This window comes from Pungitius pungitius, chromosome 2 (genome assembly GCF_949316345.1).
Source record: "Pungitius pungitius chromosome 2, fPunPun2.1, whole genome shotgun sequence".
Lineage (NCBI taxonomy): Eukaryota > Metazoa > Chordata > Actinopteri > Perciformes > Gasterosteidae > Pungitius > Pungitius pungitius.
The window spans coordinates 33,284,281-33,311,278 of NC_084901.1; the positions used below are offsets into that span (position 1 = coordinate 33,284,281).

The 26,998-nt window shown below is 45.4% G+C and overlaps 4 protein-coding genes across 6 annotated transcripts in view; 1 reads left to right on the forward strand and 3 right to left on the reverse strand.

Moving 5' to 3' along the window:
* The window catches only part of fgf1a (fibroblast growth factor 1a), a 10,250-nt gene extending 641 nt beyond the window's left edge, over positions 1–9,609 (forward strand). The window contains exons 2-4 of one of the 2 annotated variants that reach the window (XM_037460940.2): positions 1,163–1,327; positions 7,944–8,047; positions 8,873–9,609. In XM_037460940.2, coding sequence (XP_037316837.2) covers positions 1,163–1,327; positions 7,944–8,047; positions 8,873–9,103 — 500 coding nt within the window. In that variant the 3' untranslated portion in view covers positions 9,104–9,609. Of the gene's footprint in view, positions 1–1,119; positions 1,328–7,943; positions 8,048–8,872 lie in introns of both variants that reach the window. The other variant, XM_037460939.2, reaches the window with a different exon arrangement.
* LOC119210694 (NEDD4 family-interacting protein 1-like) lies at positions 9,585–16,414 on the reverse strand. Its single transcript, XM_037460941.2, has 8 exons — positions 16,224–16,414; positions 15,369–15,453; positions 12,627–12,766; positions 12,416–12,503; positions 11,876–12,000; positions 11,630–11,696; positions 11,430–11,538; positions 9,585–11,067 (listed from the first exon to the last, which is right to left on the reverse strand). Exons 1-7 carry the CDS (start codon positions 16,257–16,259, stop codon positions 11,432–11,434), a joined length of 648 nt encoding a protein of 215 aa, XP_037316838.1. The 5' UTR covers positions 16,260–16,414; the 3' UTR covers positions 9,585–11,067; positions 11,430–11,431.
* Positions 16,415–17,320: 906 nt separating this feature from the next.
* gnpda1 (glucosamine-6-phosphate deaminase 1) lies at positions 17,321–19,580 on the reverse strand. Of its 2 annotated transcripts, none has more exons than XM_037460938.2 (7): positions 19,423–19,580; positions 18,998–19,140; positions 18,538–18,639; positions 18,248–18,430; positions 17,926–18,110; positions 17,606–17,780; positions 17,321–17,481 (listed from the first exon to the last, which is right to left on the reverse strand). In XM_037460938.2, exons 2-7 carry the CDS (start codon positions 19,119–19,121, stop codon positions 17,420–17,422), a joined length of 831 nt encoding a protein of 276 aa, XP_037316835.1. In that variant the 5' UTR covers positions 19,122–19,140; positions 19,423–19,580; the 3' UTR covers positions 17,321–17,419. The 2 variants fall into 2 exon arrangements, with proteins under 2 accessions (XP_037316835.1, XP_037316834.1); XM_037460937.2 differs by lacking the exon at positions 19,423–19,580 and adding an exon at positions 19,222–19,388.
* A 445-nt stretch (positions 19,581–20,025) lies between these two features.
* On the reverse strand, positions 20,026–26,517 carry hspa4b (heat shock protein 4b). Its single transcript, XM_037460935.2, has 19 exons — positions 26,189–26,517; positions 25,503–25,560; positions 25,187–25,327; positions 24,588–24,710; positions 24,240–24,339; positions 23,983–24,116; positions 23,646–23,890; positions 23,457–23,533; positions 23,191–23,342; positions 22,980–23,086; positions 22,751–22,884; positions 22,246–22,430; positions 22,049–22,144; positions 21,670–21,825; positions 21,437–21,562; positions 21,227–21,334; positions 21,028–21,147; positions 20,757–20,918; positions 20,026–20,550 (listed from the first exon to the last, which is right to left on the reverse strand). Exons 1-19 carry the CDS (start codon positions 26,293–26,295, stop codon positions 20,362–20,364), a joined length of 2,520 nt encoding a protein of 839 aa, XP_037316832.2. The 5' UTR covers positions 26,296–26,517; the 3' UTR covers positions 20,026–20,361.
* Between the last annotated feature and the right edge of the window lie 481 nt (positions 26,518–26,998).

A 26,998-nucleotide genomic window follows, 5' to 3' on the forward strand; every position in this document is an offset into this window, starting at 1 on the left:
TACAAATAATAATAATAAAGTGCAAACTGCACAGTAGAATTTACTTTACCATCTCTATAAAAGAGACCATTCTGCTATCCGATAGAACAATATTACAAACATTTTCACTACCATCAGTTGTCAAAGGCCCTACAGAGGCACACGCCTGCATTTCCTAGCTGCAAAATCAGCTCTCAGGTCATATGACAGTTTCTGAGCCACGTCCCCATTGATGCTGATGACAGCCAGACCACTTAAACGTTCCTGCCCCATTGATGAGCGCAGGTACGTTTTGATTAGTTTGAGCTTTGAAAAGCTTCGCTCAGCAGAGGTAACTGTGACAGGGAGAGTCAGTGCAATACGAAGCAATCCATAGATTGGGATATGCCTCTTGAAGCCGATTGTTATGCAAAAACGTAAATGATAACATGAAAAACAAATGATAACAGAAACGGTAACGGTAACAGAAACGTCGGGCGGCCCGCGGACGAGTACCGATTACGACCCACGGCGGTCCGTGCGGACATTATGAGCGCGAGTACATGTGGGCAGCCGGCCGCCCGGTGACCGCTAGCAACGGTCCTCACGAGACAAAGTTTGGGGACCCCTGATTTAAAACATTGTCTTAGCTGAGAGCGACGCGCGAGCATCATCCCGCTGTCTCTTTTTTCCGCCCCCGACTCTTGATGCCTTTTCGAAGCCGTTTCAAAGCTGTCTGCCACATTTGAGATTTGAGGCATAATGGAACAGACCACTGGGAGGTGAGGGGGGGGGGGGGGGCCGCACAGGAGGTTCCCCTTTTTCTCCACTAATTTGGTCTAGGCCTATTACCTTTTGACTTTGTATTGATTTTGCATATTAGCATGCTTTAGACATATTTTATTTGTTATTTATACTAGTAGCCTACTGTGATGATTTTTCACGTCCCAGATTTTTTGGTGCCCCTCCAGGCACTTGGTGCCCTACGCGCAGCGCGTGATGTGCGTGTGCGGAGCGCCGGCACTGGCGTCATCGATCACACCTCATAACATCGCCTCGTGCCGGTTGAGGCCCAACGTCGGGAACGCGCATACAGCTGCCTCTGCTCGTTCACGAGCATGTAAACACCTGACCACTTCTTGGGGGGGGGGGGGGACTCAGCCCGCCGACATTCCTCCGGAAACCGTCCCGTTGATTCACACAGCTGTGCGGGACGAGATGTTCGCGTCGGGGGACCAAACGGTGATCGGCGGCCCGCTGGGGGACTTCAGGCAGCTGACTCGTCTCTACTGCAGGAATGGCGGACATCACCTGCAGATCGCGGCCGATGGAGCGGTGCAGGGACAGAGGGACGAGGGGGACGTGCACAGTAAGGCTGCGTTCACTTCCTCTCATTCCCTGCGGAGGGCCGCTCATTTGAGGCTTGACATGTGCATCCCAGCTCCGTTTATGGATGAATAAGATGCAGAAATTTGCGGATTTGTAGCGGCGACTTAAAAACTATAATGTTCTTGATGGTTGAGTAGTCCAGTGAAAAGAGATGGTTGTAATTGTAAGAAAGTGAAAACCTCCGCAATCACATGTTGGCAGGGTTCGAAATGACTTGGGACTCTTGGGGGGTCCCCTAAAATGTAACTATAAAAAATACTGAAGACTACCTTGCTACACTATATACTGCAGGCAAAATTATATTGACATATTTTGAAGGGTGGGATAATGGTCTTGGGATGTTTTTCATGGTTTGGGCTGGTCCCAGTAGTGTAGTGGTGTCTGGAGAAGTGGATTGGCTATAATCAAACAGGTAACCCTCTAATTCTGGAGCAACAAAGTTACAGCACCTTATATAAGTCCCTGACATGACAAAGTGGATAACGTCCCTCTGTTACGTATGTAACCTTCGTTCCCTGAAGGGAACAAGACCCTGCTTAAAGACGCTGTGGGAACGCCCCTGCGTGACCGCGTCATGAAGCACGTGTGAAATCTAACCAATGGCGAGCTGGTACGTCATAGGCGGGGACGCCGGATCAGGGCGCTATAAGGGACCCGAAGGGCAGGACCATTCATCTCTGAAAGGCAGGCAGGCAGGCTCTGTATGGCAGACAACTTACGCAGCGTCTCGTTCCCTTCAGGGAACGAAGGTTACATACGTAACCGAGAGATGTTCCCTCTCAGGGAACTCAAGCTGCTTAAAGACGCTGTGGGAACCCAAGTAAGGTCCCCGACAGGAGGGCTTCTGCATCCGCCATACCCCAGGTAGAATGGGCCCGGACAGCAGAGGCGCGGGCTGGCCGGCCGATTCATACGCAAGTGTCATGGCCTCAACCATTCACATGCTGCGGCTCTGTTATTACGCCTGGTCCGACGTCAGGAACGAAGGAGACAGGGTGCCACAAAGGAAGAGAGATGCCCAGAGGCAGACGGGAAGACCTGTGGGAAACATAGCAGGAACTCCAGTACTGAACCGACCGGGCAGTTAGCTGGGTCGGCCTACTCCAGGACGCCGACACCTCAGTGTGGACGTCTGGGAAGAACGGCAGGCACCGGCGCGGAGGCACTGCGGGAAGGTAAGAACCGCTCCTGCAGTTTACCGGAAGCAGACGGCTGCTGTTTACCCGCCGGCCAGCTGATGTGAAATCTGTCAGCGGCTCAGGTGACGACCTCCAGCAGTTCTTTTGCGGCAGCGGGGGAATGAGTCGCCTCCGCTGCCTCTACGCTCACCACGTCCAGCTCCTCGGAGCCGGGAGAACGTGAGAGCGGCGTCTCGTCCGGCGTGGAGGAAGCCGCAGAGCGTGCCTCCGACGCCGGAAACGAGCGCCTGGATCCCGCGGTGAAGGGCCGGGAAAAGGCCTAAGCCGTCCCGGAATCCTCCGCGAGATCCATTTGTGATCCCCAGGAAGACATTCGGCGCTCTGCCTGGGCACGAGCTGGACCGGAGCCGCGGTGGGCACGCCTCATCGAGCCGTCCTCGTTGAAGAGACCTCAAGGGCTGAGCGTGCTCCACGCCTAAGCAGACAACGCACAGGTCGTGTGAGTCGCTGCCCGTAATAAACCGGGTGCAAGGGGGAACACATTGGACAAACCGCTCAGCCATTTCTAAGTGGAAAAACTTCACACGCACTGGATGAAGGCACAGAGATGAATGGTCCTGCCCTTCGGGTCCCTTATAGCGCCCTGGTCCGGCGTCCCCGCCTATGACGCACCAGCTTGCCATTGGTTAGATTTCACACCGCAGCTCAAGTTCCCTGAGAGGGAACAGGTCATTCTTTCCTTTCGCAAGGAAGTTAACTAAGTGGGGGGGGGGGGGTTTCGCCGTGTTCCGTGTGTGTTTGTGGGGTGGGGTGACCGGGGTTGCAGGGGGGTCGGGGTGTTCTGTGTGTGGGGGTCCGCGGGGAGGGGGGAGGCTGTGGCCTCTGTGGCACAGCAGTGGCCTTTGTGGCAACTCTGGCTTTTGTGGCACAGCAGTGGCTTTTGTGGCAACTCTGTGGCTTTTGTGGCACAGCAGAGGCCACAGACCCCCCCCACAAAGACCCCCTCCCCCCCCCCCCCCCCCCCCCGCGGACTCCCACAGACGGAACACCCCGACCCCCCTGCAACCCCGTTGTCCTTGGGTTCCTGTGGGGGGGGTGGGGGCGTGTGTGTGTTTGTGGGGTGGGGTGACCGGGGTTGCAGGGGGGTCGGGGTGTTCCGTGTGTGGGGGGAGGGGCTGTGGCCTCTGTGGCCTTTGTGGCACAGCAGTGACTTTTGTGGCAACTCTTTAGCTTTTGTGGCAACTCTGGCTTTTGTGGCACAGCAGAGGCCACAGCCCCCCCCCCCATCCCAGCAGAACCCCCCCTCCCCCCGCGCGGACAGGGAACACGCGCCCCCCCCCCCCCTCCCCGCGGACCCCCACAGACGGAACACCCCGACCCCCCTGCAACCCTGGTCACCCCCCCAACACCCCGACCCCCACAACCCCGCCGACCCCCCCCCCCCCCCCCCCCCCTCCACAAACACACACACACGGAACACGCCAACCACCCCCCTCCCCTCCCCGCGGACGCCCCCCACAGACCCCCCCCCCCCCCCCCCCCACAGGAACCCAAGGACAAGGAACACGCCGAAACCCCGCGTCGGCCGACTAGATCTCCTCCGTGTGTTCCGTGTGTGTGTGTTTGCGGGGAGGGGGTGTTCCTTGGGTTCCTGTGGGAGGAGGTCCGCGGGGTGGGGGGGCGTGTTCCGTGTGTGTTTGTGGGGCCGAGCACACTGTCTCACACAGTGTGTCTCACACTTTCTCACACACTGTCTCATACAGTGTCTCACACACTGTCTCTCACAGTGTCTCACACAGTGTAACACACTGTGCCACACATTTTACGTGTACACCCCACGCCACAGCCGAGCATTCACTGCCCGACACTGTCTCACACAGTGTGTCCCACAATGTCTCACACACTGTCTCACACAGTGTGTCACACATGTTACGTGCACACCACACGCCACAGCCGAGCATTCACTGCCCGATACACTGTCTCACACAGTGTGTCTCTCTCAGTGTCTCACACAATGTCTCACACACGGTCTCTCACAGTGTGTCACACTGTCTCACACACTGTCTCTCACAGTGTAACACACTGTGCAACACATTTTACGTGTACACCACACGCCACAGCCGAGCATTCACTGCCCGACACTGTCTCACACAGTGTGTCACACACTGTCTCACACACTGTTTCACACAGTGTGTCCCACACTGTCTCACACAGTGTGTCACACATGTTACGTGCACACCACACGCCACAGCCGAGCATTCACTGCCCGACACTGTCTCACACAGTGTCTCACACACTGTCAGCCAATATACTGATCCGCCCATACACGGATTCACAATTCAAGGGGTTGGGTGTCTTGCTCAGGGGACACTTACGTGTAGCAGCCGGGGTTCAAACTGCCAACCGTGCAGTTTCGGTGTTATTGTGTCGCGTCCTCCTGGTGTGTCCATTCTGAGTGTCCCTTACTAACATTTTCCCCCTTAGCTTTTCCAGCTCAGTGGCTCTGTCTTGCATTCTCCTACCAAAGAACCCTAGAGTCCTTTTCTTCAACCAGAGGCAGATGTCCTCTAGGAGCAGCTGTTCATCCTCCAGTCTCTCGCTTTTCATCCGCTCAGCGCAGAAGGCGGTCTCCAGAATCCTGGTTTCTCCCTTCAGAGTCTCATACTCTGCCTTCAGAGGCTCATACTCTGTCTTCAGAGTCTCGTAGTCTGTCCTCAGAGTTGTATTGTCTGTCGTACAGTTTGGCTGGATCTGGGCGAGTTTGGTTGTTGCGTTTTTGAGGAGACTTCTGCTTTCTGAGAGGCACTTCTCAAGGTCGATGTTGGTGGACTTTAGGAGATCTGCCTCCTTACTAACCAGAAGCTTTTCTCCAGAGAGCTTCTGAATTTCTGCTGTGTGAAGTTTAACCACCATCTTGACATCTTGGAGTCTCTCATTCAGATTGGAGATTTCCAGCCCTTGTGTCGCGATGGTCTGATTAGCTTGGGTCCTTTCTGCCTCATGATCATTGACCTCTTTCTGGAGATCTGGGAGACACTGTTTCAGACTAGAGATTTCGAGCTCTTGTCTCTCGATGGTCTTCTGAGCCTCAGACATTCTTGCCTCATAATCTCTGGTCGTGTTCTGGAGATCTTGAATATTCTCTTTCAGACTAGAAATGTTTTGCCTTTGTCTCTCCATTGTCTTCTGAGCCACGTTCATCTCTTTCTTGTGAAGGCTTGAGGGAGATGGAGGAATGGAGAGCGTAGAGGGGGAACTAGGGGCTAAATACCCTTCCTCCGGCACATCTTGGTTGACGCTTTGCTCCTTCCAAAACTCCATTGTGTTTTGAAATTGCACGATGTGGTTTGCCTTTATTTCCCCCAGTTCAATCTCGTAATCCTTCATCTTCCCAATGCCACCGCAATTTTTTGTTGTTGATCTGAAGCAGGTTTCCTCAAGGAGTTTCCTTTCTTTATCCCATGATTCTTTCTCCTCACGTAACTTGACAATCTCGTTCTTTTGCTCTGCTTCAACCTTCTGCAGATCAGTGATTTTTTTGAAGCATTTTTGGATCGTTTCTTTTAAAGTCGATCTTTGGCGTTTAGATTCTTCCTCAATGTCCTCCAGTTGGATCACCTGAATTACCAGTTCGTTGTTCATCTGTGCGGACAAAGCTAGCGCCTTCTTTATGGTATCCATGTCGTCCTCGGGACTGATTATCTGATAATTGTCAGCCATTAGTCTGCCTGTGTGTCCGTCGGGTTGAACGTCGTGTATTAAACGTGTGTGTCCGTCGGGTTGAACGTCGTGTATTAAACGTGTGTGTCCGTCGGGTTGAACGTCGTGTACTAAGCTTCTAAGCAGAAGGGATCACGGGATATTCTAAGATCACGGGTTGGTTGCCAGGTGACGATCAATGCAAAAGGGCGGGGCCTAAGATGACGTTTTGGTTGCCAGGTGAACACCGACGTAAAAGGGGCGTGGCCGAAGATGACGTTTTGGTTGGCAGTTGAGTAGCTAAACTAAAGGGGCGTGGCTTAAGAGAGGCGCGGTTTATCACGCTGAAACCGTTCAATTTTCCGCCATTGTTTTTCCTCCGCATCAAACCTGGAAGGCACAGCGACTCTGTACCTGATGTGGAGGTCCTACTAACGTCGGACATTCAAACGGAGTCGTGTTTTTGTACCAAATAGCATCCGTAAGCGCAGACGCCTTGATGAATTTCATCGACTTCTACAGAAACTGCGTCTGGATGAGTGCCGCATCTAGCGGTACCCGGTGCTAGCCGTTGCCCGTTTGAAAGCTCGTTGGCTCGGATCGGGCACCGGACTTCGCCGCCGAGGGGGACTGTCCCGTGGAGAGACGTCGTGCGCAGAAGCACATCCAAACACACGTTATCATTGAGCCAATGTCCTTAATATTATCAGTAGCAGTGTGTCCTTAAACAATAGAATTAGGTGAAATTAGATTTGATTTTACTGAACAGATTTAGAAAGATTTGAAGTTAACATCATATTTTCTTCATTACAAACAATCCTTGATAAAACTTGCTTTTATTAGTATGAATGCAAATGAAGCACACACAGGACCAATTTATCATACAGAGACATTTATCTAAATGATAATCTATAGATTAGGGCTGCAATGACGAATCAATAAAATCAATTATTCAAAGTGTTGGCAACAAATACCACCATTGATTCGTTGTGTCGCGCGATGCTTATGAAAGTGTGGTCCCCCCCAGAGTCCAGACCAGCTCAGGTACCCCTAACCTGCTCCACCTGCATCCACATGTTCTCTACAGGAGGAGACTCTCCCTCCTACAGAGAACAGAGACATTGAGCAACCACTGTACCAGATCCCAAACCCAGGATAAAGAGGCTCAGGTCATGACAACTTTAGGGTACTCGCTGTCTTTATCAGTCATCTTACTATCTTATCTCGTGTATGTGAATTCTGAGGTACGATGAGGAGGAGAGTGGAGAGTCCTGCTCTGACGGGGATATTTAGTGGAAAGAGCGCTGCTAGAAGACGTGTTTTCTGAGGCCGTCTACAGAAGCAAGCGTTGCACACAAAATAAGCTCTGTGGCACACAAAAACTTACTTTTGTGACAAGATAAGAGAATCAATAAGAGGTATATAGTATCCTGACATAAATGATACTCCAGAACAAAAAAGTATTTCAGGCGTCCAACCAAAAGAACATGGACGTGACGTGAAGGAACTGGAAATGCTGATTGCATTGTGTGTTTTAGGACTCGTTACTGCGGCGCTCTGTGAAGAGGAGCCAACGCCTCCTCACAGCGCTAACCCAGGTGTACTTGAATACATGAAGTAGAACATTAATAGGACCCGGTGCTGTGCACCCAGGCTCTGTGGAACGCACAGAGTGGGAGCATAGTTCACCCGCAGTTTCTTCTTCTATGACGCGTGGAAAATGTCTGCTGTGAATCTGTGAATCCTTTTAACTTTTAGCTGTGTTAAAGCTCAAAGCGGTGGATAAAGGCGTGGTCGTCATCCAGGGAACACAAGCCGGGCGATATTTGGCCATGAGCGACGAGGGCCGATTGTACAGCTCAGTGAGTATCTGCAATGCACCTGATGTTTCATAAAGATAGTCAATCAGCCAAATGTGGATGAATACTATTCAGCCTATTCTCCATTTCTATCTACACGGGTAGTATTTGATACACTGCCGGTGTTGCTGGTTTTCCCCACTTACAAAGCATGTGTGAGTGTCATTTTTAGGTACTCTTCAACAGTGAGTGACGTAATCTAAAACAAAAATCCCATTGTTTAAAAAAATATACTTTGCAGTTTATTGCATGAAAGTATTTGATCACCTACCAACCAGTGAATATTCCTGTTCTCAAAGACCTGTGTTAACTGCACCTGTTTGAACTCAGACTCCAACCTCTCCACGATGGCCAAGAGCTGTGGAAGAACATCAGGAATACAATTGTAGACCTGCACAAGGCTGGGATGAGGAGAGCAGCTTGATGAGAAGGCAACAGGTGTTATTAGGCACAATTATTAGAAAATGGAAGAAGTTCAAGATGACGGTCAATCTCCCTCGTTCTGGGGCTTCATGCAAGATCTCCCCTCTGTAATTACAAAGGTGCCAAATATGAAGTTTGGCTTCTCTGATGTATCAAATGTTATGCGTCATGCAATAAACTACTAAATATATTTTTGTATATCATACAATGGGATTTTCTGGATTTTGCCCTCACTCACAGTTGAAGAGTACCTATGATAAAAACTACAGACTCTTACACTGCCGATTTTGCAGATTTCCCAATTACAGTGTATCACATACAACTGTAGATGGGTATTTTTAAACTTTTAATCTCAAAGGCTCTGAATTGCAATCAGCTGTTCCATTTTATGTGTTTACGTCTCAGCCCATAGTGACTGATGAATGTTACTTCCTGGAGAAGCTGGAGGAGAACCACTACAACACCTATGCAAGTCAGAAATATCAGGAGAGGAACTGGTATGTTGCCCTGAAGAAGAACGGACGACCTAAACTGGGCCCGAGGACTCACATCGGACAGAAGGCCGTCTTCTTTCTGCCCCGACGGCTCGGCGACGCCGCCGAGTGGAAACAGATGGGACATCAAGAAATTGTGTGAAGATGGTAGCAGATGTACATTGCAACAAAGAAGCGTCACGTTTTTCTGTCCAATGACGCCGCTTTAGTAGGAAACAGGTCTTTTTGCTGAGGAGAAAAAGAAACTTGATAATATAATAAATGATTGTGACGTAATGGTTCTCACACCGAGGAGAACTCTGGGTGCTTCTCAAGGTCAGCCCAGGGGCAGCAGCCAATCACCCTTGCTTAGATAAGCATTTTGAATTTTCTCCTCATATATTGCACTAATCTCTGTAACCAATGGCTGGGAGGATGTTGTCGACTTGTTGGACTTTTGTGCAGCCAAAGCTTTGTCTTAGCAGATTAGAAGAGAAAGTATCACCTATACGCCTCCTGAGCTACTCGCTTCTCTTCATGACAAAATAATAATTTCATATTTACCTTTTGCTTTTACCAGGTGTGTAAACAGACCCAGGTCCACAATACTATAATCTGTAACAATCTAGAAAACTCATACCTGATGCATTAAAAGTGATGTTTATTTAACACTCATTGTTTTCTGTACAGTTTCATAACAACAAAACCTCAAGGTCATAGCTCTAGATCACATAGAAATAAGCATAATGGATGTTTATCAAAGCCGCGGCAGAAGAACAAACCGATTAGGCAAAAGACTAAAATCCACATTAACTCCTTCAATCGAAAGCAGTTTTCAGCTCATAAAAAGCGGTGTCGTGTCCTGCAGAAGATGAAACTGAATCCACTGGTTTTACAATTCTGTGACTTAGGGAACGTCCTGTGGCTTTTATTGGCTATGTTTCTAAAAGTGCACCTGCATACAACATTCGTTGATATATAACACCTACAAGATAGCTATTAACTTACACCGTATTAATCATTCATCATCATCAAGATTACCCTTTACTGTCAATTTAATCTTGCAAAAAAACTAAAAATGAAATGTAAGTTTATTTTCTTTTCTCAAGATAATTTCATCCTAACTTCAGAGTGAAATCTTCAACAGCAGAAGCTCAGAAAACCAAGTCGACGCATCACAAGCTTTTCCACTGACAATGAAGGGGGGGGCGGGGGGGGGGGAGGTTTAGGCTGTTGTATCTACACCAGCTTTATGAGGGCGTGAATTGCAAAATATGATCACAGACCCATAAAGAAAAAGAAATCCTCCCCGTTGCTTCCACTGTCCAAAAGAAGAAGAAGAAGTTTGTAGTCAGGTTGGTTTCTAACTTGTTTGTGATGAAAATCTCACCCTGGATCATCTCTAATCAGATTTGTAACCTAAACTTCATTTCCCAGGTTGGTGGTTTACCAAATTTAATGTACAACAATATATCTAACTGGGAAAATCATAACTTGTGGTACATGGATGTCATTTGAATGTGCTTCACTGACACGGTGTTTTAATGTGACATGCCAATAATGAACGACTTCTCACAAGCTAAAAGCAGCAAACAACACTGCCCCCTGGTGGTTAAAAGGAAAATAGGGCAACGGGACTTAAAGCCAACAGGTGAGTGACGTGTGTGTGGTATAACTGCATTTACTTCCTGATGTTATCCAGCTTTTTAAGTGCATGTGGCATCTAAGTAAAGCCTTTAGTAGTCACAACAGAACTAGGATTAGATCACAGAGCGGGTGGCATGCTGTGACAAACCTACCTGCTGGCTTCAGGTGTCACCAACATGAGACGCTCCCTATCTATGGACCGTAAGGGCAGATGCATGCTCGTACGCTGCCATCAAATCATATAAGGCATCACTTGCACAATATAGACGGATGTAAATAGCACTTGACATTCGCCACTAATGAGTACATCGAGGGAATATTACCGTTATTCGTTTTCCATTAATAAAGTTGCAAAAGAAAATAAACAAGTGATACAATTCCTGAAAATCTTATTGAGAGTAGACTTCATCTAGAACTCGTCTGGCTGACTTCTGGTCACGGCTCGCATCCGCCACGTCCAGCTCGGCCACATCCGATAGCCTGGATACAGGTTAAGGGGAAAATGAACAAATCAAGTCTACAAATGGACTTCTGAGTGGAATTGCTTTAACATTTTAAAGGATTTCAGGTGTGGTGCCTGAGTTCGGTCAGCGGCTGTGTTAACATGCACGTCGTTAACTCGGCCTGGCAAGATTAAGCAAATACCTTCAATTCAGTCAGATATAAAGGTCCTCTATTTATCTACTTTTTATCATGATGTCAAAACCATGTCACAATTCTACCCACAATGCAACTTCACAGGTTTTTGACATTTGGGTGACTTATGCCGCAACTTTTATTTTCTAAAGAAAGGATTAATGGCAAGGACTCCTAATAAGTGCTATATAATAATTATGCCGTACCTCTAATAGATGAAGAGCACCCTCGTTCGGGGAAGAATGGCATAGGTGGGATCGGCCAGTTTACGCACTCTAGAGTAGTTCACGAAGCCTCTGATGAACAGCATGAAGCCTGAAGGGCAAAGAAACAAAAGATAGAATGCAGACAATCAGCTAAACGTGACCATGGGAAGTAAATGATAAGAATAATGTTTCTCACTTACCCAGAGCCAGGAACACCCACCACAACCAGTACTGTCCATCAAAGTAACCAGGGAAGTAGGTAGAAAACTGAGAGACATGAGAGAAGAAGTACCTGTTAGAAGCTGTCAAACAATTCACATTTTTATCGACGCACAAACGAGATCCTGGAAGGTCATTGTCAGAGTTCAATTATTTCAGCACAGCATGGAACAGGTTAAGCTGCACCATCACCACATCTGACAGCTATTCCACTGAACAGCCCTTACCCTGACGATGAGAACCCATTTGATGAGAGACAGACCGAAGCCAGAGATGGCCCCGTATCGGCCAGCAGCCGATGTCGTCAAGCAGAACGACAAGAAAAACCCGATCCAGTTGAAGAGGAATGCCACTGGGGAGAGAATACAATAAATCCGTGAATTTCAAAGCACGGTCAATGCAACGTGGGAGATTATTTATCTAGTAAATATTTCGTTTTCTTTTCAAGACATAAACTGGCCGGTACATTTCTCCTCCTCCTCCTCCTTCACACTTACACTAGAAAACAAACTGGTGCAGTGGGCGTACTGGAATCTGCACCGAGCAAATCATGTGAACACGGCGCATTCGTGGCCTTTATTCAATAGAGCCGCTACGCAACAGATGTAAACTGAAGGGAGGAGGCATCTTTTTCATGGTCTCCGACCATATTGAAAGATTTGTACATTACTAGTCCCATTACAGCTCAATGGCAATGAAGGTTAGGTTACTCTTTCAGACCGGAGACAGTACACAGGTCAACTATTGAAACCCCAAATATTTCTTACTGAAGAAAGTGAGCATGAAGATGCCGTCATTTCCTATTCGCAGCTGGTCAGCATCTTCAAAGTCATCCCTGGCCACAAAGTCGTCCTCCTGCACAAACACCAACAAACGAGTCCATATGTTGGAATACGCCCCGTGTTTGTGGTTGTTGTTGTTGTTTGTGTTGCTTGCATTGGAAAGTGAAAAGGTATAATGTTTGAAAATGACATCTACCGTGACTCTTCCAGCGACCAGGGGGATGGCAACCTCTTCTTTGCTCCTCTCAGCTTCGTCATAGGAGGGCAAAGTGGTGGCAACACTGTAGGACGGAGGGTTTGGAAATCTCCCTCCATCTTCCTTGTATTCAAAGAAGGCTGTAGAGGACACAAGTGGTCACAGGTAATGGTAAAAAAAAAAGTTATGATATGGGTAGATATGGGTAATAAAACCCAGAGCAAGAGTCTTTAGCGTTGATTCAGCATGTGTAGTAACTTAACATTATTTTAGTAAAGTAGTAAAATTTGTTGCAGTTAGGTGGCAATTTCCCTATTAACCGCTATGTTTGACCACAAAAACATGATTTTAGAATTCTGAGACCCTTGTCAACCACAGCAAGTGGGTCACTTTAGTTTTACATCCAACCCGATAGGGTTCCCTCACTATAGCGTTGGATAGGGGAACAATTCAAAAACAAATGACCCATTTTAGTAGTCATTGAAAAAACATTCATATTTGTTCGTGTTTTCTCCACTAAGGGACGGACAAGTCATAGATAATTAAATTCAGAAGATGTTGATTGAAACTCTGCAGTTATCAGCATTTTTCATAACAAATTTAATTCAAAGTGAAATGATATAATGTCAACTGTTTTACAGCGAGGGTTTAATTTCCTTCAAAAAGAAAAAGCAGCAGCAGAGAACCACTAGACCTGGGATCAGGATCAGGAAACGTTTATTGCCATAGTATGTTGTACATACATGGAAATTGTCTTGGCGGAAGGTGCATGAAGACAGTACAATAAGACAACATAGTGCAAATGACGAGTTAGAGCAGGAAAAAAGTCATTACTAGTATCTGTATCCATTACTGTTCATGTTATACACTCACCGGCCACTTTATTAGGTACCCCATGCTAGTAACGGGTTGGACCCCCTTTTGCCTTCAGAACTGCCTCAATTCTTCGTGGCATAGATTCAACAAGGTGATGGAAGCATTCCTCAGGGAGTTTGGTCCATATTGACATGATGGCATCACACAGTTGCCGCAGATTTGTCGGCTGCACATCCATGATGCGAATCTCCCGTTCCACCACATCCCAAAGATGCTCTATTGGATTGAGATCTGGTGATTGTGGAGGCCATTTGAGTACAGCGAACTCATTGTCATGTTCAAGAAACCAGTCTGAGATGATTCCAGCTTTATGACATGGCGCTTTATCCTGCTGAAAGTAGCCATCAGAAGTTGGGTACATTGTGGTCATAAAGGGATGGACATGGTCAGCAACAATACTCAGGTAGGCTGTGGCGTTGCAACGATGCTCAATTGGTACCAAGGGGCCCAAAGAGTGCCAAGAAAATATTCCCCACACCATGACACCACCACCACCAGCCTGAACCGTTGATACAAGGCAGGATGGATCCATGCTTTCATGTTGTAGACGCCAAATTCTGACCCTACCATCCGAATGTCGCAGCAGAAATCGAGACTCATCAGACCAGGCAACGTTTTTCCAATCTTCTATTGTCCAATTTCGATGAGCTTGTGCAAATTGTAGCCTCAGTTTCCTGTTCTTAGCTGAAAGGAGTGGCACCCGGTGTGGTCTTCTGCTGCTGTAGCCCATCTGCCTCAAAGTTCGACGTACTGTGCGTCCAGAGATGCTCTTATGCCCACCTTGGTTGTAACGGGTGGTTATTTGAGTCACTGTTGCCCTTCTATCAGCTCGAACCAGTCTGGCCATTCTCCTCTGACCTCTGGCATCAACAAGGCATTTCCGCCCACAGAACTGCCGCTCACTGGATGTTTTTTCTTTTTCGGACCATTCTCTGTAAACCCTAGAGATGGTTGTGCGTGAAAATCCCAGTAGATTAGCAGTCTCTGAAATACTCAGACCAGCCCTTCTGGCACCAACAATCATGCCACGTTCAAAGTCACTCAAATCACCTTTCTTCCCCATACTGATGCTCGGTTTGAACTGCAGGAGATTGTCTTGACAATGTCTACATGCCTAAATGCACTGAGTTGCCGCCATGTGATTGGCTGCTTAGAAATTAAGTGTTAACGAGCAGTTGGACAGGTGTACCTAATAAAGTGGCCGGTGAGTGTATACCATACAAGACTTATCTGGGTCATTTGGTAGACCTCCAGAATTCTCCTTAGGGTTGTTCCAACACATACAGCACCGGACTAGATCAATATAATCACCTGAGAAGAGCTCAAAGCTACACCCACTAATGCAATCTGTTGACCTGTTGCCTCTTAAGAAGAGCAATTACAAACATTAGGCCTCGCACAAAAGCTTTCACCCTGTACATTATTCATCCAAAGATGGACAAGCTACAGCAGAAGACACAACACAAGTTGTGGATCATCGTTACCGTAGTTCATTTGGTAGATTTCAATGGAGAATACTTTATTTATCCCGTTGTCACATTGCACAACAATACTGTAAAACACGAGATGAACTCACAATATAAGTCACTATAAAGAGTGAAGAGACGTGAGCAGCGGTTGTTGGAACAGCCCAAACATTAAAATACTCCATAAAAGTTGGGGCTGTAAAATAATTTGATTGTGCAAAAGAACAAACTTTAGACAAAAAAACAAGTCTCTGCTGGTGCTTCTACACTCTGATTTAATTGTCTTGAATTCAAGACTTAACCAGTATGTGGTGGCAATGGTAATTAGAGATTTAAACATCACTCCCACTTCTAAATTGTGTTTGGGCCGAGCGTAATGCAGACGTGGAGGTTTCCTAACCTGCATTTGCTGCAGCGATGCTGCTGTAGGGTGGTGGTGCATCCTGGGCAAGACCCTCCTGGGAGGGCTCCTCCTCATTCACCAGCTGAACAAATGTTATTACATGACAGACCTCAATCGCATCATCTAGGAAAACTGTTATTGCTGGATGTGAGGAGAGGAAAAGACATTTCTCAGACCTAAGGACAATATAATGCCTGATCGCTAAACAATTTTAAATTCGAGTTGCCTGTATAACAAGCTAACAAAAAGATGTTATACACATTGCCAGACTCCGGCTCAAAGTACCTCTTTTGCTGCTCCATGTCTACTCAAAACAGATGCTGAGCACGCACAATAGAGGAGGACTGAGGAAACGTCATAAAACTGTGCCAACTCATCAACGAGGGACAAAGTCACCAGTATCACTGATACATTGTTTAATATATCGTCTACCAAGTGGTCATAAGAGACATTATTAAAAGTAATTGTTTTCCCCAAATAGACTCGAATAGTTTGCAGTGGTCCGTGATTGACAACACAGTAATCTGTGGACCGCTCACTAATACAGCGCCTTCAGGTAGGGTCAGGTGACGGAAAATAATAAAAGGAATTGGGTCACATAGGCTTTAAATTACATGAGCAGATATTTGTCACTTCAGCGTTTATTTCCGTTTTAATTTGGTTTCACAACAAGTAACGGTGTTTATCCGTAACTCAGGCCCGCCCCTTCACAAATGTCTGTTAAACTCGTTGTTTTCCTCTCAGCGACAGGCTAACGTTGGCTAGCTAACGCTAGCCGCTAGCTAACACGGCAGCAGCTATCGCTAGCTGTTAGCTAACCACACTTTAAGGTGCCAGCAATCTGTTACGTACCTCTTGGTATCTAACGTTGGCGTTTTGTTCTGCCATTTCGAAAGAGTGACTAAATATGTGACACGTCCTCTTCCCGCTTCAACTTTGAAGATGTGTTGCGTAAAAATAGTCTCGCCAATTCAGTAGCGGTGTTGATTCTAGTCGGCCATCTCCTTCCTTATCCCCCTCCGATCGTGAAGCCTGGACGCCCCTACGAAGGCGAAGGGATGACCCGCCCTACTCGGCCTCTCATTGGACAACAATAATGTTACGTTGCTTCCGTTGTTGGGTTTGGGTTCGGCGAGTGAGATTGGTAAAGGCAAGAATGTCATGGTCAGCCAATCAGAGGCAGAGTAGAGCGGGACACGCCTTCGTCATGTTTTCTATGATGGACCTTTGGATGCAGTCGGAATATTCGCTTAAAAGTTCCACAATGTTAATTATAGCCACTCACGTCTTAAAGCGATATATATAAAAATATATTATTAGATAAATGAACTTTAAGTATGAAGAATAAAGAACAAGAACACGATGAACACGAGATTGGAAGATTAGAAGAGTTGTAAAGTATTATACTTGTCTGAATAAATGTGCGTTGCTTTAATTTAAAGGGCCATTGCTTCTAGTAAAGATCTGTAAGTGAACGCTTACACATAGCATTGAAAGTCCACATTGGCTAACTGACTGAATACCACACTATCCACAATCACATATTACAAATTAAATGCACTTTATTCAAAAGAACAAATGAAAAGAAATTATGTATGAACAACCACATGAAGACCTTGATCAGAACTTGATCATTTCTACAAGATGAAGTTACTGTCAGCGCTGCTTGATTTTCACCAACTCCATCCGAAGAAAAAAAAGGAATAATTGGAGCATTTCAGGGACAGAACATCCCCAAATCAATTTTTTTTTAAAAAGAAGATAAATCCTACTAATCAATTTCTAGTAGATAAGACTATTTGGCACTCACCTTGTGGTGCTCAAAGGTCCAAAAACTAAACATGATCTTAATCCATAAATGATAACTAGTTACTCAGTCACTCAAAGAATCCAAAGATGAAGATTGTTGTAAATAGTTTAACATTGGAACAATTGATAAATAGCACAGCTCAAGTTGCAACAGTTTATTTTTTTATTTGGGGCTCATCATTGACTTTAAAGTTCTGTAAAAATGCCTCATGAATCAACAATTACGAGACAAGATATCCTCAGTTCTTCTTTGGCGTTGAGGGAAGTGTTTCCACCAGCTTGTTGTGAACGTGCATCATCCCTGAGGAAGAGAATTCCCACATTTTCTAGGATTAGTGCAGTCATTGCAAATATTCGGGTTCAATGCACACTAGGTCCATGAAATAATGGAGTCACAGCACAGTAGCTTTTTTATTTAGTCTCACCTTTGAAGTACTTTACAGTTTTGACCCGCAGTTCCAGTGTGGCGTCTTCATCACACACAAAAACAGTCTGCGGGTGCTGCTGGAAAGCAGACACTGTCCACATGTGATTCACACCTTCCTCGATAGCTTTGTATAAAGCAAAGGCCTTGTGTGCTCCAGTGATGAGAATCAGGACCTGGGAAGGAGATGAAAATATGAATTGAAGCCACATCAGAAAGATGATCAAGTTTACTGAGCAATGCATTGCTCTGCAAACTCAAAAACAGCAGCAATACGATCATTCGTACCAAATGGTTCGTTAAGTCATCGAAGCTTCTAACCTCTTTTGCGTCCATGACTGTGCCCACTCCCACCGTCAGTGCCATGGTCGGCACCTTTGAGAGATCTCCATCAAAGAATCGAGCATTGGCCACGATAGTGTCCTTTGCCAGGGTCTTCACCCTAGTCCTGGAAACCAGGCTTGAACCCGGTTCATTAAAGGCAATGTGGCCATCTGGTCCAATACCTGATAGCACAGAAGTTGCATTCGTAAGTGTTGTCACCACGCCAACAATTTCTGTAAAGTTACTTTATGCGAAAATGTGAACTGAAATGATGCAGTTGATTGCGACACATTCACAATCAGCACTGTGACCTCCTGACCTCCGACAAAGAGCTCAATCCCTCCAGCAGCTGTTATCTTCTCCTCAAAGGCGGCGCACTCTGCTTGTAGGTCAGCCGCGTTGCCATCAAGGATGTGGGTGTTCTCTGCTTTTATGTCAATGTGCTTGAAGAATTGATTCCACATGAAGGAGTGGTAGCTTTCAGGGTGATCTCTGGGAAGTCCTGTATAGGATTTACATGAAAGTTGTTTTTAATGACAGATCCCAGGTTTAAATAATCCCTAAATGCCAAAGCATCATATGTGTTTAGAAAGAATGACAAAGACGTACCTACGTATTCATCCATGTTGAATGTTTTTACATACTGGAACGAGATTTGGCCCATCTTGTAGTACTCAATTAGTTTCTTGTAACAACCCATAGGGGTGCTTCCTGCAAACATGCAAAAGATTGTGTAGCAAAAGTAACATAGTGGAAAAGTACTGCAACTAGATATGTACGGTACTTGTGTCTTTCCATGATGTTAAAATGTTATTCCCCAAATTAATGTGATTGCATCGTTTTGCTATATTCTGTGTTCACAGGCAAATATTTCATTTTAAACTTCAAAGTTTGCATGGAGAAGACAAGTTAAAACATTGACTGTTCTTACGGGTTCCACGCGACTTCGTTGTGATTTTACTTTTTATTTAAGCTTTTATCACGTGTACACATTTAAAAAAAGAATCTGTCCATTTTGGGGGGGGGGGGGGGGCATTATCAAACAAATGAATTGCCAGGTCCTACTCACCTGTGGGAAGCCCCAGGGTGAAAAATCTGTCCGGACCAGGTCGGAACAATAAAATCTTGTTTCTTATGTACTTTGCAGCCCACTCGCTGGCCTGGTCGTAGTCATTGAGGACAATCAGCTTCATCGTCCTGGAGGGGAAAACGCTAGAAAAGAGGAACGGGCCGCTTGTCTGAACGAGTTCAACCTCGAAGTAAAACAATGACAACCCCACACCTTAATCAGACCTTGGACTCATCAATTACATCGTTCGGGGAGAGTATAAAACCAAGTCGCTTTTAGTGCATTGAGTCGCTCAACAAGCTGCCAAAAAGTCTCCGTCGACCACGGAGACAAAAACTTTTACCGTGGAGTCAGCGTCCTATCCACGCACGATAAAACACGATAAAACATAAGAACATTGTTGAAGAAAACGTAAAAACGTATACCGTGGAGGATGTGATCCGTGTCCGTTTTACTTGCAGCAGACGGAATCCGGACGGGTCACGTGACTGCTGGTGTAGGATGCGGAGGTGACGCTCTTCGGACGTCAGCTGATCAGCTAGCTAGCTAGTTAGCTATGTTTTTGCTAGCTAGATAAAGTTGTAATTACGCGTCGCGGGGTCCTCTTAAAGCTGCAGAGCAGTGTTCTTTCTTCTCTACAATGACATGGAAACGTTGGACATATGCATACAGGAAATTCGACTCGGGCAGAACATTAACGGTGTTACATTGAAATTCATCGGTGAATCATCATTTTTGATTCCTAATCAAAATATACTATTCGCCTTTTCGGTTTGATTTTTGCCCATTATGCAGCATGAGTAATTTCAAAACCTAGCAAGTTAATGCAACATAATTTGCTGCACGTTATTGTAACATTAATCATGTTTGACTAAAAGCAGAAGTATTTAAAAAAAACCATCAGAATCATGTGATGTAAACCGCTGCCATCTACCCACCACCCCCCCCCCCCCACAGAAACAGGAGCTGTGTCTCAGTGGTAGTGGAGCCTCGGGGATATTTGGGCAAAGTAAGAAACATGATACAAGTGATTTTCAATAACTTTATTAAAACCATATTGTGACACAGACTGACAGGGCACACAACAGAAATAAATACCATTATGTGTACAGCGCTCATTGTCAAACAGGCTTATTGCGGCTGGCTTTAGATTTATGTTATCCAGAAAGAGAGAGGGCATGCTATGTCATCAGACAGAGTTACCACCAGGAGCTGGTCTCCGTTTGCTAATCACGCCTCCTGCTTTTTGACTGTGTAGTGCACTTCCTGAAACATTTAACCTGCTCTGATATACACCCAGGCTGCATCTCAATCTGAAGCAACCAGCTCCCGTTCAGCTTTGCTTAGCGGGCCGTTGGGCGGCTTTAATCGAGGTCCATGTCGGGCTTGTTTTCAGAGCCAGGGTTCTCGGTCGCTCCTTTGCTAGCAGCTTCTTCCTGGGCTTTCTCCTGTCCGTTCACAGGCCCGTTCTGCTCAGCAGGGTTGTCTTCCTTGGGAAGCTCCACCTTGGGTTTGGGCTTGGTCACAATGGAGTTACAAGCGGAGAACAGCTCCTGGACAATGACACAAAAAAGGTAAATAACATTTGGTAATGATTTTATCCTACAGTTGTGTGGGAGGTCCAAGCCAGATCTACAACAAGATCGAGTGGTCTTGAGCAACTTGCATCTATATTTTACATGTGTGGGACTGTCCATTTTATTTGCTAGTCACTCTTTATTATTTGGTTTTATGTTCTTCTCATGGAAAAGACACTTACCCTTGTTTTTGCTTGAATGTCTTTTACTTTGATGGCGGGATCCACTGTCAAGTTCTGTTTGCTTTGCTGGTTAATGGAGCTGTTCATCCACATCATTGCATCGCCTGTCTGTTTGTCCACTTTCTTGACATCGGCCTCATCTAAATGGTCATACTGCTCGTCCTGGATATCGTAAGAGAAACAATATTATGTCGCAAGCATTATTACTTTGATTGTATTAAAAAAATGTCAGCATTCCTACTGGTTTTCCTTCTAAAGCGTTTAGACATACCTTCATCTTGAATGCTTCCACAAATTTCATGTACTGTTGGATTTGTTTTCCCAACTCCTCAAATGCTTTTGGTCTCATTTCGGCCTCCGTGTACCTCTCCTTGATGGGCTGGCCAAGTTTCTATTGCAAACATAACACACGTGTCAACCAACAACACCAAACAACAGATGCAAAAGGTTGTTAGTATAGAAACAGTTACCTTCAACTCTGTCAGTTTGTCAATGTACACCTGTTTGGGTTGGTCCTCTCCATCTTCATACAGCCAGTTCTCAGTATCTTCCAGCTTTAATGACAGGGCATCTCGGTCCTGAAAATGATTTCACACCATGTAAATGTAAAGAAAAGCTTTTGGGTGGTGACTGTATAGATGCTACCTTTGAGCCACTTTACAACCGACAATTATACTCACAGATTCACTGACAAACTTCTCCAGGACCCCATGCAGCTTGTCCCTCATTTCGTACACATACTCCTCCACATAGTTCTTTGCGTCGTTTCTCTCCTTCTCCAGCTTGTCCTGCATGATCATCTTACCCTAAAGAGATTCCAAACAGCAAATATAACCACAAAACACTTGGACAGATGGATTGAGTTATTAAAAACCGTAGAATTTTGCAATCCATGACTGAAAGATATAATTACCTCATTTTCGACAAACAGATTGAGCATGTCATCAGCCAGCTGCCACTGTGGACTGTTTTCAATCGGAAGCTCAACCACCTTTGTTTTGACTTTGGGCTTTTTGGCTTGTGGGGGCTGGTCTGACTTTTTCTCGCCTTTGCCCTCCTCTGTGGTAGTCTAAAAAAACAACACAGCTATTTATTAGAACATCTGTACAGTTAAGAAATCCACTTTTTACACAGTGTCAATTCTTCTTTTGCAGACCTAATGAGAGGCATTGCAATCTGATTTAAGTATGCTTAACATACAGGAGGATAAGAAGTTGAATACAAATGGTTTCTGAAAAAGACACAACCTATCGACTAAAGAATATTTAGAGGACAAAAGCTGAGCATCTTACATCCATCTCCTCATTCTCGCGGGGCGTCTTCTCTTCAGCTTCTTTCGAACTGTCTCCCTGACCCTGCTGCTCATCCTGATCGGTCTGCATCTTGCTCTGCAGGAGCCATTCAAAACGTATAATGTTGAGGATTTGTGTCAAAAAAGAAACAAATAGTTTAAATACTAATCTGATGCTAGGTGTAAAAGAACAATTACCTCTCCCTCTTTCTCATTGGCCTGTTCCGTTTCCATGGGTTCCTCTGTCTCATCAGACTTCTGCACTTCAACCAGGGAGGCGCTGGACACACTGAAGATACCATGGATATTCACCCGCACCTTGACTTTCACCTTGGAGCTCTCACCAGATGCCTGTGGGGTAACCTTCTGGATCAAGAACTGACCTGAAGGAAAGTACAAAAAGTATTACAAAAAATTACCGAGAGGGTGGAGGGGGTTTGACTTGGTCGATTTAAAAATATCTTGCGAGCCGAAATGGTGTGGGAACCCCTGATCTAAGGCCTCTCTTGATGCTGGTAGTCTTTGAAGGTAAGGCTTGCAATTAGCCTTTACTCGTCAATTTGATCCTGTTTTATCAACTTGGATTATTCTCTTAGGATCTTGTGTACTAAAAACAGCCTCAAGAGGAGAGTTAATACTGAACAAAAGCACAACAGTACGCTTGTTGTGGAGTCATATCACTTAGGGAGCACTGTCCGCTTACCAATAGTAGGATCCGGGTAGCACAGCTCACTGGGCTTATTGTAGTAGGCCTCCAGGGAAAAGGGCTCTTTCCTGTAGAAGGTCAGCACTTTGGAGAAAGGTGCTGCGTGGTTCATGGGAAACACCTCACAATCGCTGCAAAAAAGAATATTTCATGAAGATCTAAGCAGTAAATAATCAAGACAAGTGACCGATTAATGGTTCATATAAAAAATAATTTCTTTTTATACCTCAGACCTTCTTCTGCAGCTGAAGGCCATTTCAAGGAGATGGGATAGGTGACAACATCTGTGATTGAGAACTCACGCACTTTGAATGCCGGTGACAGGATTGCACACTGGAGAAACACCACAGGATCAATAACAAAAAAATACATCTCTTGCATACATATGGATACGCATTCAAGGGTGATGTGAGAGATCAGCTTTTAACGTGTCTAACCTGCAGGGCACATCCTCTGGCCACAGCTTCGTCAGCATTCAGGGTGGTGTTCAGTTCCTTCCCAAAGAATTTGCTAATCCTCTCTTTGACTGCTGGGATCCTGGAAGCTCCTCCCACAATCTCTACTGCATAGATATCTTCCTTTTTCAGTTCTATTGGAACAATAATGTAGTATTGTCAGCACACAGACCAAGATGTGCATGGATTAAAGTTCTAATTCCGATTGAATAAGAAAGCACAACACAACTGGGGGAAATTACACTCACTGGCATGTTCCAGCAGATTCTGCAGTGGAGCCTCAACTCGGGCGAGAAGATCAGCACACATCTCTTCAAACTGACCCCTTGTGCAACAGAACAGGTAAACTTGCAATTAAAGACGGTATATTTAACATATGACACGGTAGTTAGGAGCCATGGATGCTAAAAGAAAAATATGTGTTATTGTTTGTGTACCTGTTCATCTTTCCAGAGACATCAATGTCATTCATTAAGCACTCGATGTTAAGCGGCAGGTCAGAGGAGTTTGCACTCATCACTCTTTTCAGTTTTTCACACTCCTGGTAAACCCTGATCAGAGCCCTGGGCCTGGACTTGACATCAATCTTGTACTTCTTGCCAAAATCCTCACAGAAGTACCTCACCAACATCTCATCAAAATCCTTTCCTCCCAGCTCGGGGTCGCAGGCTGTGGCAAGGACCTGGGAGACAAAAAGGAGAAGAGGGAGTAAAATGCAAAAGACAAAGCCTCTGAATGTTAATGAATGATAGGTTTGATGCTTTAGCTGCACACCTTGACTTTGCCCTTATTAAAGGCGCACACTGAGGTCTGGTATCCAGAATGGCCCACGTCCACAAACACTACATTTCTGGGCTTCTCCTCCGGAGCCGGAAGATCCTGTTTGTAGATCCCATACGCCAGTGCAACTGGAAGGAAAATTTGTAAATTATTAATGGCATCTGCTGCAATTATTATGTGGTAATTATGTCAACAATCATTGACATGCACAACCTTGCCCGTGCCCTGCCCAAAAAAGAACATGTACAAACCGGCAGTCGTCTCATTCATCAGCCTCAGGCAGTTTAGACCGGCGATCTGAGCAGCGTCTACTACTGATCTCCTCTCAGCATCCGTGTAGTAGCAGGGAACCTGGTCACAATAGAAAAGTATTTGAGTTCGACACACCTTTAAATGTAGGCATTTTCAATTAACCCGCCTGACCTTGGAGTTAGTGGAGGTCACCAAACACGAGGACTCACAACAGATGTGACCAGGAAACAGAAGTTTAAAAAAAACAACAAAAAAACTTGTGTGGTATTTAAGCTTTTCTTATGAACCCTCTACTTATGAAGGTCAAGAATAGCATCAGTAATGGTGCCTTAATACGTAGTACTCACAGACACAACACAGTCAGCCACAGGCTTCTTGAGTGCATGCTCCGCTGTCTCCTTCATCTTAGTCAGCAGCATGGCGGTGACCTGTTCAACGCTGAACACCTTCTCTTCCTCCATGTAATTCACCTTTAAAAAAACGTCCCTCAGTTTTATAGTTGTAAAAGTATCCATCGTGGTTCCACTGTATCATAACACTAATCCTTGACTGCAATACCAAAAAATAATAATTTTGAGCTTCCATACCCAAAAGATTGTGGGAAAAATTTTTTTAATGGAACTATATAATGCTGTGTTGTTGTATTATATTTCTATTCTTTGTCTATTCAGGTGTTCTGCCTTCATAGATGTATGTCTCTTTATTATTGGGAAATATAAACTTGTTATGGTTAACAACAAACTGAATAAAGACTTGCCTCACTGTCCGAGGGGTGTTTTTTGAGAGGTTGATAGTTACCTGGCCTAATGATAAGATATAGGACCATTACAATACTCTCAAAGTGAATATACAAATTCACATGAATTATTTGGAAGTATATTGAGTGTGTCTTGTGTTCAATCCCATAATTTAACTGTAAATGCTCCCCTTGTAAATGTCCTCTCACCTTGATGCCAGTTGTCCCTGTGGGCATTTGAACAATATCATAGACGAAACTGTTTTTGAGGCGCTGGACGTAGGGATCCGTAAACGCCCTGCCATGAAGCCTCTTGAACCCTTGGACTGTGTTCTTGCAGTTTGTGACAATCTGTTAGACAACAGAAAAATAACTTATTAATCAAATAAACACATATATATATATATATATACACATACATACATACACATATACAGTCATACTCAAAGCTATGGTTACTTTGCCAGGTTCATATATATATATATATCAGATATCCAGTGTTACGTCTACTGCTGTATAATCATACCTGGCTTTTAGCAGCAGCACCGATGGCTCGATTGCGGGGTCCAAAGGAAACGCATGCTCTAAAGAGAGAAAACACACATTTTGTTCAACAACAACATTTTTTTTTTTTTTTAGAACGACGCAGCTTCGTTATCGTCTTAACCCGGAACAAAATGGCACCGGTTTGCATTGACGAGTTCACTAAATAATACAAATAAGGCTTACGTTGTTAATGCAAACAGATAATCTATAGTGCCTCCTTGTGATGGTTATTGGTGTGAAAACGAAGGTGCAATGGCTGGATGATGGAGCCGTTTGACAGGCGCGATACGGCCTCCTCCCGTCATGCGCTCATTCATGCCTCCAGTGAAAATAAAATCCATCACCGGACAGAGCAGGTTACTTGTTATGTAGGTTATCTCGAGGCCATTTGATAAAAAGCCACAAGAGAATACGTCCTATGATGTGGTATAACGGTCTCTTCAAAAACACAAAAGGTGCCGTTTAAGCTAGCATTAGCTTTAGCACTCACATGCCGTTTCCTGTTTCGAAATCCACTAGCGAGCTAACTAGCATCCTACGTAGCATGGTAGCAAGACGACATATCATGATGAAAGAAAAGATTGGATTATTTCACATCTGTACCTGCGGTCTCGGGGCAGTTAAACAACAAAAAGCATACACAATAACGCATTGACTTGTACTTACGGTGTACATCGGTCACTGTATTCATTAGCGACCGTTTCAATCCCCCCGGCTCTGGCTACCGCTACATAGCAGTTCAGGAACCCGACGTCAAATCCGACAACCGACATTTTCACTAGCTAACGGAACAGCGCGGACTACAATAATCACAAGGAAGACCAGAAATGTAAGTCACTGCTGAGAAACGACGGTAGGCTACGGTGGGTTTGAGTCAGCGGACTGTGATGCAGCCTCTTTCTTGTTCCATGAAGCTGGGTAGCAGCATGCGGTACGCCGGCTGATAGGTGAGAGCGTTCAAGAATTTTCTCTGTCCCACCGACCAATAGCACGCGACTGCGCAGCACGACAAGCCGCTGTCACGCGCCGCCTGGCGGCGAGGAACTGCAATAGCAGCTTTAGATCGGTAAATGTGGAGTTTAGATCAATGTGCTGGGGTGCCCTCTGGATACAGGAGGATAATGGTGAAACTGTCACCCCCTAATGGACAACCCCCACCCCAGTGCAGGACGCCCTGGCAGGTCTCTGCAGCGCCATCAGCCCCAGGCTGCTCCCCCGTCTTCCTTCCTTTCTGTGGCCTACAGGCTGCTCTGCTTCAAGATCAAAGAAACTGTGCAATAAATACTAAAATAGTTCTCTTAATGTAATGTGTCGATATTAATAAATACTTCTGTATATATAATTTCAGTCTTTTACTACTGCTGTTTGTAACTCTTTTTAGTATATCTCATGTGCACCTTTCCCCTATGCTGCTGTAATCCTGTACATTTCCCAAGCTTTTAAGTTTGACCGTGTCGCTAAAAACCCATGCTACTT

Bases quoted from the DNA above. Each gene is read 5' to 3' on its own strand.
- LOC119210694 (XM_037460941.2), bottom strand. From the start codon at position 16,259: ATGGCAGAACAAAACGCCAACGTTAGATACCAAGAG. The intron at 12,767-15,368 runs GTTAGGAAACCT...TGTCCTCTACAG, and splicing joins CATCGCTGCAGCAAATGCAG to CCTTCTTTGAATACAAGGAA. The intron at 12,001-12,415 runs GTAAGAAATATT...TTCTCTCCCCAG, and splicing joins CTTCATGCTCACTTTCTTCA to TGGCATTCCTCTTCAACTGG.
- gnpda1 (XM_037460937.2), bottom strand. The intron at 18,431-18,537 runs GTACGTCTTTGT...AATCCTATACAG, and splicing joins CAACATGGATGAATACGTAG to GACTTCCCAGAGATCACCCT. The intron at 17,781-17,925 runs GTTAGAAGCTTC...TCTCCTTCCCAG, and splicing joins CAGTCATGGACGCAAAAGAG to GTCCTGATTCTCATCACTGG.
- hspa4b (XM_037460935.2), bottom strand. From the start codon at position 26,295: ATGTCGGTTGTCGGATTTGACGTCGGGTTCCTGAACTGCTATGTAGCG. The intron at 23,891-23,982 runs GTGTGCAGCTAA...TTTGTCTCCCAG, and splicing joins TTAATAAGGGCAAAGTCAAG to GTCCTTGCCACAGCCTGCGA. The intron at 23,343-23,456 runs GTGAGTGTAATT...TTGTTCCAATAG, and splicing joins GAATCTGCTGGAACATGCCA to AACTGAAAAAGGAAGATATC.